Raw genomic sequence first — 10403 nt, 5'->3', positions numbered from 1 at the left:
GGAAGCAAAAGACACGCCCATTGGCCTTCCACCAATAGGAAGGCCTCCCTGCAAGGCTGCGGAGTTGGGGGAGCAAACTTGGCGATGCAGAGCCCATTGTGGCAAGTACGTCCACTTGTCTTCACAGGTGGTTTTCTACTGTGATTGATAATGTCATAAACCTATTCTTATTTCTTTGGTTTGTTTTAATTTTTGAATTTTATTTTATGTATTTTTTTAGACAGCAGGTTCTTATGAGTTACCCATTTTATACATATTAGTGTACATTTGTCAATCCCGATCTCCCAATTCATCACACCCCCCGCCCGCCCCCACCATTTTCTCACCTTGGTGCCCATATGTTTGTGCTCTACGTCTGTGTCTCTATTTCTGCCCTGCAAACCGGTTCATCTGTACCATTTATCTAGGTTCCACATATGTGCATTAATACACGATATTTGTTTCTCTCTTTCTGACTTCCTTCACTCTGTATGACAGTCTCTAGATCCATCCACGCATCTACAAATGACCCAATTTCGTTCCTTTGTACAGCTGAGTAATAAATAATAGTCATAAAGCTCTTCTTCATATGGACTGATTTCTTGTCTAGTTGTATCAACTAGCCATCTTCTCACAAGGCACAAGAGAATGAGGCAGCCGTCTGGGGCCTCTTTTATAAGGGAGGTAATCATTCATGAGGGCTCCCCCCTCATGGGCTAATCACTTCCCAGGGCCCCACCTCCAAATCCCATCCCTTTGGGGGTTAGAATTTAACAGGTGAATGAGGGGGAGAGGTTTACAGATATTCAGTCCATAGCAGTGTCTGTCCAACTATTGTTGCTCCTATGTTCCCTTTTTCCTGCTGAGATACTCAAGGTTTTCATTTACATTTTAACTTCTCTACTGCCTTCTTAGGCAATTATCAGTTTTCACTAAAACTTTACAATTCACCTATGAAATGGAAAAAAGCGCTCACCATCTCTGGGTCTGCAAAGTGCCTACCCTACCCTCTCACTGGAGAGGTGTCCCATGGGTGCTGAGCAGGACTCCGACGCTTGACCCCCGCCCTCACCTGCAGCATCCCTTTCCCTCCATTGCCCACAACAGAGGCCAGACCCAGCTGAAACTTTCAGAGAAATTTACTAAGAGAAACTTTGACTGAAACCATTGAACAGAGGGCATGATAACACAGAGAGGAACTTGTAACAGCCACCAGAGTCCGGGGGTCACGGCGCCCCCACCAGTGTCCCCAACAATGTGCCTCCACTACACCCCACCTGGCGGCCCTCCATCCCCCCACTGCCTCCCTTCCTGAGGGCCCTGCGGGTGATGTCTCGCCAGGAAGATGGGTGCCGGCAGTGCCCGCTCCCCCAGGTCAGCCACTCCCCCTCTGGCCCACATGCCCGGGGCCTGGCCCTGCCCTATGGCTGGAACAGGAAAGTCCCACGGCAGGGCACCCACCACTGAGAGGACGACGGGGTGTCCCGAGGGACAACGTGGTGGCCTTCAGTTGTACTGCTAATTACTTTCACATTTCCAAGTAAATTCCTATTCCAATGCCATGTTATCTTGTTCACCATCACAAAATAATATGGGAATCTTACAATTTGTTTTACACAATTGCAAAACTCTTGTCATTGAACTGAACTAATGCAAATACCTGTGTGATTAATGTCATTTGCAAACTTAGATACTGAAGCTTATTAAACCTTCTTTCAAATGAGACAATATGTGAAAAATTCCCAAAGAAAACAGAGAATTTTTTGTTTTCATATACAACAGAAACCCAAAGATGCTACCCACTGAGTTCCTCCGACTGGCCCGGGGCCTCAGTGCTTAGAAGGCTGACCGCTCCCTCATCAAACTCAGATTGAAGGATCAGCCTCCTTTCCTTCCCCACAGGAGAAGCTGCTGGACGTGGGCCTGGAAGGAGCTTGGCTGCTGCTCTGGCTCAGGCTCCCTCTTCCTCATCGCTCACACCCTCTGCAGACACAGATGGGAAGGACCTGGGATCCAAGCTATTGACCCTGAGTAGATGCTGCAGGACCTGCCACTTGCTGGTCTCCGCGTAGGCCCGGGCACCCCACAGGAACTCGTAGTGGGCAGGCTCGCTGTGGGGCACCTGCCAGTACTCCAGGTAGCCCTCCTGCACCCACACTTTGGTGAGCAGCTCCCTGGGCTTCCCATAGATGCAGGGCTCCCTCCCGGCACACACCCCCATGTTGCCGAGCACTCCCCACACCTCCTCCTCAGGGCCGCTGTCGCCGAACAGGGCGATCACGCCCAGGACCAGCACCAGGAGGCCGGCCTCGGGCGTGCTCTGCCCGTCGTCGCTCAGCACTGCATCCCAGGTGAGGCCCAGGGTGGGGACCAGGACGTAGGTGCGCTCCCGGGGGTCCACCTCCTTCACGTCCAAGCCAAACACCAGCTGCATGCACTCGGAGGCTCAGCTGAAGACCACGGGGAAGTGGTCTGGGTAATCTTTGAGGATGGCAGCATTTCTGCCTTCGTGGTCAACTCCTTTGTGCGATACTTGAGCAGCAGGAGCCTCACCAGGTCAGCCACCTTCTGATGTGGTGCATCTTGGAGCAAGGACTCGGCATCTTCCTGGTCGTGCCAGGTGCTCGTCCCTTCCTCATCTGGGGTGCTGAGGCCGTCGTCTTCAGATTGGCTCCATGGAGGGGTGGCCATGGTAGTGGGCGAGGGTCTCTGGGGGGGACTGGGTTCTCCAGCATCAGCCACCTCCTCCAGGGTGCCCAGGAACAGGACAGAGTAAGAAGAGGAGGCGGAGGACGAGGGGGATGCGGCCTCCTCCCCCACAGCCCCCAACAGCTGCGCCTCCACCGGACCCTGGGCCGGGACTGGGGCCTGAAGGTCGGCCTCAGGCTGGCAGAGCTGACTCATCTCAACCAGGGGCCTGATGACTGGGGTCAAGTCGCCGACGGGAGTGTGGGCAGGGGCGACAGGTGGGGACCTCGTACCTGGGGTAGAGAGGGGGTGTGAGCGGCCTCGGCGGAGAAAGGCACCCTGGGCAGCTCTGACAAAGACCACTTAGAGGTCTCCTCTTAAAGGCTGCCCTCGGGCCTCACAGGGGCGCTCCTCCTGGGCGGCCTGTCCCCTGCCAACCTGAAGAAGGAAGTGAGGGGGCTCCTCAGGGTGCAGCCAGCACAGCCCCAGGTTTTGGGGCTGACAGGGCAGTGGGGTGACTTGGGTGTTGTGGGGTCCCCTCTGTTCTGGGAGGGGGAGCCCCTGGGTACACACTCAGGGCACACACCTCACCTTGATACCTGGCACTGCCTGGGCCTCCTCTGCTCTGTGCTCTGAGGACACGGTCTTCAGACCTGGGCCTTCACCTCCCAGTTCCTTGAGCCCCTGTAAGAGGGATGGAGGGGGCACCTTGGCTGTAGATTGTGGCACAGCCCTGTGCCCCTCGGTGCTGGCAGGAGGACTGGGCTTTACTCTGTGAGGTTCCCACTGTCCTGGCATGGGTGGCCCCCTCTGTGCTCACTCAGGGCAGGGCCTCCCCTTCCCCCTGGCAGGGCCTGGGCCCTCTGTCTGCTGTCTGAGTCAAAATTCTCAAACAAATTCCCTGCACTGACAAGAAGTGAGGGGCCCCGCATACTGGCCACACCTGCCCAGGGGCTAACAGGGGTCACAGGGGACAAAAAGGGGTGGCCAAACTCCGTGGGGTCCATCTGTGCTGGAACGATGGGTGGTCGGCTCAGTCTGCACCTTGATACCCTGCAGGGCCTGGGACAGCTCCCTCTGCTGACTATGATCAATCTCCTTCAGCAAGGCCTCACCTCCATAAGACACCAGGAGAGGATGTGACAGGGAGTCAATGCTCCCACCTATTCTGGGACACCCATGGGTGACAAAAGGGGCAGGGCCGGCTGGGCTCCAAGTACTCTGTGTGAGTAGGGGTCTCCCCAGTCTTTTCCATGACCCTTGCCGGGGCCTGAGGCCAGACCCCCAGAGCATGGCTCCCTCCTCCCTGAGCCCACCCATCTGGAAATGAGGAGGGGGCAGTGAGACAGGTCTTGCCCGAGGTTTCCAGGGCTGACAGTTGGGTCAGGCAAGATGTCTGTGGGCCCCTGTTTGTTCCGGGGATTGGGCTCCCCCCAGTCCTCTCTCGGGGCCCACACCTTGACCCCTGGCAGGTCCTGGGACTCCGTCCTCCGCTGCCCTGATGTTTCCCCTCAGACCAAGGTCCTCGCATCCCTAGACGCCTCCATCCCCCACCACGTGGCAGAGGTGAGAGCCTGCAACGTCCAGTCATCCCTGCCCGGGACCTCCCAGGGCTGACAGCATGGGCGAGCTCCTCTGAGGTCCCCTCTGTTCTGGGGTCCAGGGTCCCCTCAGTCCTGCCTCAGGGTCCTCACCCTGACCCCCGGCAGGACCTGGGATTCTCCCCTCTGCCCACCTGAGGCCCCGCCCCTTACCCCAGGTCCCCACTCTCTCTGGGACCCGGATGTCAGGAAATGCTGCAAGGGGTCCTCCTGCCCTATGACCTCCCAGGGCCTACCCTGATCTGGGGCCCAGGGTCCCCTCTGTCCTCCCTCAGGGGCCTCACATTGACTCCCAGCCGGACCTGTGATTCTCCCCTCCACCCACCTTAGGCCCCCCCCCTTATACCAGGTCCCCAGTGTCTCTGAGACCCAGATGCGGAAGTCAAAACTCCTTGCCAAGTGCTCATTCCATCCCGGGACCGCCCAGGGCTGATGGCAGGGGCAGGGATCTGTGGGGACCCCTCTGTCTTCCTTCAGAGTCCTCAGCTGGATCTCTGGCAGGTCCTGGACGCCCCCTGTGTTGATCCGAGGCCAGACCCTCACACCAAGGCTTTCACTGTCCTGAGACCCCCAGGGGGAATCTATGGACAACACATCAGGCCCCCAAGCCCAGGGCTTCCCAGGGCTGAGATGATCCCGCGGGGGTCCCTCAGCCCTCCGTTGGCTACTCACCTTCCCTCCCAGCTGGTAGGGCCCACCCCCCACCCACCTGACTTTGGTCCCCTGAGACCCAGGCCCTCCCCAGCCAGGACCCCTGAGAGGGAAGCGGGGGTCGGGGGTGGCGCTTATTCCCACAGTCCAGCCGGCGGTCTCTCAGGGCTGACAGCAGGGCCAACCTGGATGCCTTGCGGCCTCCGAGTCCCCCTCACGGTTTTACCTTGACTCCTGCTGGGGCTGGGCTCCTTCCCTCTGCCGACCTGGCCCCGGCCTCCCTGACCCAGGCCCTTCCCTGCCCCTCCCAGGGGGATCAGTGCAGTCCCATCCGGACAGCATGCCGGGGTGGGGGGGCTCCCAGGGCTGTCGGGAGGGCTGCAGATGCATCCCCCTGGGGGCCCTCAGTCCTCCTCTGGTCCTCACCTCGACTCCAGGCAGCACCTGGGCCCCTCCCTCTGCCCACCTGAGACTGTGCCCCTCAGACCGAGCCTCTGAACCCCCGAGATCCCTGAGGAGTTGGGGGCGGCGGGTGGGGGGGGATGGGCAGCCTGACAGCCCGGCCCAGGGTGCCCCAGGAGTCCCAGTACGGGTGGAGATGCATGCTGGGGGACCCTCTGTTCCGGGCCTGCTGGACCCGACCCCTCCATCCTCACTCAGGAGGGTCCTCCTCAACCCCTGAGAGAAAGGCTGCAGTTCCAGCACAGATGCTGGAAGGGGGGCTGCCGTGCCCCTGACCGTGGGGGGAGCACAGAGAACCGCATACCTTCCCCTCGGGGCTCCTCACCAGCCACCAGACTTTGTAAACCTGTTGTTTCACAAGGTTTATTTTCTACACGGAAGAGGCTGCGTGGTGGGATTTGGGGAAGTCCTGTTGTTTTCAGGTTGTCTAACTTTACATTGTCCATTGAAATGATTTTTTTTTCTGAACCCTCTTTTCTAGTAAACAGTACATTTTATATCTCTACCAAGTGTACTTTTAGAATATATATGTATATATGTAATATACATATATACACATATATATGTATATATATAATTTCATGAAAGAATACTTACCCTTACTCTCTGTGGTTCACTCGTTATTCTATTGTCTGGTTGTGTGATGGGGTAGAGTGTTTTCTGCTCATTGGAAAGGAAGGTGGGTGTCTCACTTCCTTAGCAAAGCATTCATGTATTCCTCTATGGAGATAGTGTCAGGATGGGGACTGTCCTGGATCCCTGGCATACACCAAACTACAACCATAGTAACAAGGTGGTCTTTGGGTAGGTGCAAAATTGTATCCTGAAAGAGGTAGACCAACATTAACAATAGAAAGATGTGTTTGTCTTGTGGTGATGTAGATATGCCACTCAGATCTCCAGCAAGAGAACCTATTGTAGGGGGCATAGTTGCTTGCCAGCCCCAGTTGAGTTTGCAATGAGGTCACACTTCCCCCTTGGGCTGCTCTCATCCAATGATTCAGCATGGCAGGGATAGTAGTGTTGGCTTGTTCCAGCCTGAGCAGGACCAGAGGGTTCAAATAATTATATGAGCAGATAGCTCAGATCCCCATATCACCCACTACAGTTGCACCAGCACCCCTTCCCCCAGCTTGCACCTATGACCATATAGAGTTTCTTTAGGCCCTGGCTGGTTTAAGCATGGGCTGGTGCAGTATGTGGGTACAAGTTGAAAATGGATAGTGCTATTGAAAGAGAGCAGGGATGGAAAATCTTCCTAATAGGCAGAGATTTAAGCAGTGCACCTGGCCTGGGGTGAAAATGGGTTGGCTCCTTGGTTGGGGCTGGGAAAGGAGAGGATTCAAAGAGGCCCCCTAATGAACAGGGTCTTGCCTAAAGGCACACAGAGAATTCCAGACAGAAGGGAGAGCTGGGGTCCACTACTTCCAATAAATTTTTAACCTCCATCCCTCATGTGATATTAAAGGGAGACTCTCTAAGAAGATGATTTGTAATTGAAATTGAGAGATTTACAGTCAAGGATGCAGAACTGCATTCTACTGTAGCAACTCTTAGCCTGGCCATTGGCAGAGTTTATGTTCAAATTATGGCCCTTGCTCACTGTACAGTCCCTGAGTTGCTTCTAGACCATTGGAGAGAAACTTGTTTGAGTCCCGTGAGGAATAGGTCCTCATCACCCATTACTTTTTTAAAACAAATTTTTTTGGCTGCATTGGGTCTTCGTTGCTGTGCACGGGCTTTCTCTAGTTGTAGTGTGCAGGGGGCTACTCTTCATTGTGGCATGCGGGCTTCTCATTGTAGTGGGTTCTCTTGTTGCAGAGCAGGGGCTTTAGGTGCGGTCTTCAGTAGTTGTGGCTTGTGGCTTAGAGCACAGGCTCAGTAGTTGTAGCACATGGGCTTAGTTGCTCCGTGGCATGTGGGATCTTCCTGGGCCAGGGATCGAACCTGTGTCCCGTGCATTGGCAGGGGGATTCTTAACCACTGCTCCACCAGGGAAGTCCCCCCATTACTTTTTTTTTGATCTTCACTTTCTTTTTTCCCCATTTTCCCTTATTGCTATTAAACATATCAGTATAAAAAATGTGCTTAAGGTTATTAAAAATAAAATAATCCTTCCTCAGTCCTGTATACCTTAGTAATTCCCTTGAGAGTCTTACCAGGAAGGCAGCTTGGGAAACCTGGTTGGGGGAAGTGGCACCATGGCAGTACTAAGGGGTCCCTGGAGGCCCTGCCAGGGCTCAGAGGCAGCTGAGCCAACATGGGAGGCTGGGAAGAGACCTTGCTGAAAGCCTGGAGAAGTTGTAGCAAGGGTTCTTTCACCCTGAGAGTTAGGGAAGCTGTAAATGGGGAGGGAGACCACATCCCCCTTCTCTTACCCCATATCCATTAAGGTGGTTGTATAGTTGTCGGGTAGCAAGTTACAGTAGGACGATTCAAGGGTCACAACTCCACCTGGGATTGCAGGCCAGTTTCAGAACCTGAGTTATTGGCAATAAATTAGCCAGCAGAAAATAACTCAGTAGCTAAGGGCTTACTCCAGACATACTGTGAAAACTACCCTTTTACCCCCAACTGCATTTTCTCTTTGTGTATGTCCCTGTGACAACACCAGCCCCCAGACCCTTGGGCAGATCAGACCTGTTGGGTGTGAATGCACAGCTCTCCTGTCCTGCTTTGGGTACAAAAGGGACCACAGAGGAGGAGACATTAGGTCTGGGTTCCTGCTGCAAGTCCAAGGTTTTCAACAAAAGGTGTTTGGAGGCGGGCACACTGACAAATGTGGGCCACAGCAATGACCTTCTGCAGCATCAGCAGGATGTTTTTATGTGACTCTGCAAACTTTTTAAAACCTGAGCACACCGTTCTTCCCACCTCTACAGGGCTTTCTTGCTTTTTATTCTGCACATCCACATTGGTAATGGAGATTTAAAAAATTTTTCTTTATGAAGACCTTTCTCCTCCAGCCACCCCCCCGAATGGAAATGTGTGCACATTGTATTTGACACCACAGTGACTTGCCGTGTTTTAAAATTTTTGTCTTAAATAATTAGAATGATTTTTGCAAGAGCATAAACTAATTTCAACTGTGACATCATTATTTCCCCTCCTCTTGAAAACTATGGATTCAGATATCCCAGGGTATGGGGAGGTGGGTGTGCAAAGCTGTGGGGAGGCAAAGGTGATGAATGGAAGACAGAGGCTTCCTGGACCCAGATGAAGGTCCCTTCCAATATAATAGAGAGGAAATGCAATGACTCATATGTATGTGTATTTGCAATTATATACATTTATTTTCCCCTTTTGGCTATTTACAAACCTTTATTTCAGCATATTTTCAGAAGCATAATTTTATGTTTCTTCATGTTTTCCTTTTTAAAAGTCAGGATTGGTCGAGGTCTTTTTCATGCAAAAATGTGCATTTAATGAAGACAAAGAGGGAACTGGGTCACCTTGGGGGCTCTCTGCTGCTCTGGGCCCTTTTGCCAGACAGACCATCCAGGACACATGGGTCTTGGTCTTCTTTCTTGATTTTCACTGCCTGGGCCCAGCACCACTCCTGAAGACCTGCACGTGTGTGGTTTTACTGTATTTCCTCTGCTTCCAGAATGGCACTGCTTTGGCTGCCCTCTGAAGAATTCACTTCCACTGATGACTATTGACCCCAGAGATGCAGTCCGGCAAGATGGTGGGTACAAAGTCTTACATATGTTGAGTCAACAGAGGTGACCCTGACCAACTGGGGGTATTTCATAATTGAAGTATATCAGGGAGACACTGTAACACCCTCCCCGCTCCCTACCCTGAAAACCTAACACTGATAATAAAGATTTCATATTGATCACAGGACACGATACAACCTACACAAACACACTGCACTTTCAGTAGGACAAGTCATGATTTCCTTTGGTGGTCATCACCACAGCAGGGTACCATGCAGGTGGATAGCTTAGTGAATGCATTCATTAGTTAATAGCTCAAAGGGTTAGCTCCTTTATGTACAGAATAAGGAAACTTCATTAGGAATGGCCACAGTCTCAGCAAAACTCAGCTCTAAATGTGCAAACACTTTGCAGCCTTGCTATTAACAAGATGACATGGATTGTAAGAATACATTTGACAAGCTCCAGTAAGACCCAAGAGATTGTCTGTTATCTCTGCAAAGGTGCCCCACAGTGGCACATGCAAGAACTTCGTAGGAATCGTGTCACACAGCCCCACAACAAACTGACACATTAAAGACACAGAGGTCTCCTTCCCGTGGTAGTGGTAGAGGAGCAATTTTCGGGGGTAAAGAAAGAGAAGGTGGGTAGACGAATAAAGTCCGGGCTGCTCCATCCCAGACTAAGCAAGACCCTTCCCTCTGCCCAAGCTCCAAATTCTCTGTTAGCACAGACCCTGATTGAGTTAGTGGGTGTGAGATGAGGAGTGCGGGGGTGGGGGGTGTAGGCAGCCAGCTGGAGGGCGACGTGCTTGTACAACTGGGGGCAGCTAAGAGTGGGGCTCAACCACGACTCTGATGACAGAACACACAGAGAATGACACAGGGGAGATCTGGCAATTTTCAGGCTAAAACGACCAATTCTATGGCAAACTCAAAGGTTCAAGTTTCTGATAAGGTGTCATTGCCAAACCTCCGCCTCACCTTGACACTCACTCTCACACAGTATGAGTCGCAGTAGTTCAACTGCTCTCATTGCAGCACACTAGGGCAGGGTATTCTTCTTTAAAAGTATAATATTATATCTAGCTACATGGATCTGTAGAGATATTTACAACTGGCCTCTCTGCCCTTCCTCTGCACTCTGAAGACTTCCTGAGCATTTCTGCCAGATACATCTTAAAACCTTCTTTTTTTGTCCCCACTCCTCCAATCTATCTGTATGATCTCCTCCCAAATGAACTGCTTGCCTCCTGCAGGGCTCAAAGGCACTCCTGGGTCCTGGAAACCCAAATCCAAACCAATCAACCAATGTTTAGGCCCCAGGAAGCAAGGCTTTCAATAGCCATAGTGGGAGCTTC

General features: G+C 52.7%; 1 protein-coding gene across 1 annotated transcript; it reads right to left on the bottom strand.

Moving 5' to 3' along the window:
* Positions 1-1930: 1930 nt before the first annotated feature.
* Positions 1931-2883, bottom strand: LOC136142304 (melanoma-associated antigen 8-like). Its single transcript, XM_065900296.1, is given in 3 exon segments — positions 1931-2472; positions 2475-2586; positions 2749-2883. Coding segments are annotated over 3 exon segments (789 nt in total).
* Between the last annotated feature and the right edge of the window lie 7520 nt (positions 2884-10403).

The sequence above is a fragment of the Phocoena phocoena genome, chromosome X (genome assembly GCF_963924675.1).
Source record: "Phocoena phocoena chromosome X, mPhoPho1.1, whole genome shotgun sequence".
In the NCBI taxonomy this organism is placed as follows: Eukaryota; Metazoa; Chordata; class Mammalia; order Artiodactyla; family Phocoenidae; genus Phocoena; species Phocoena phocoena.
Note: the sequence above shows the minus strand (reverse complement) of the source record. Positions and strands in the feature narration are given on the sequence as shown.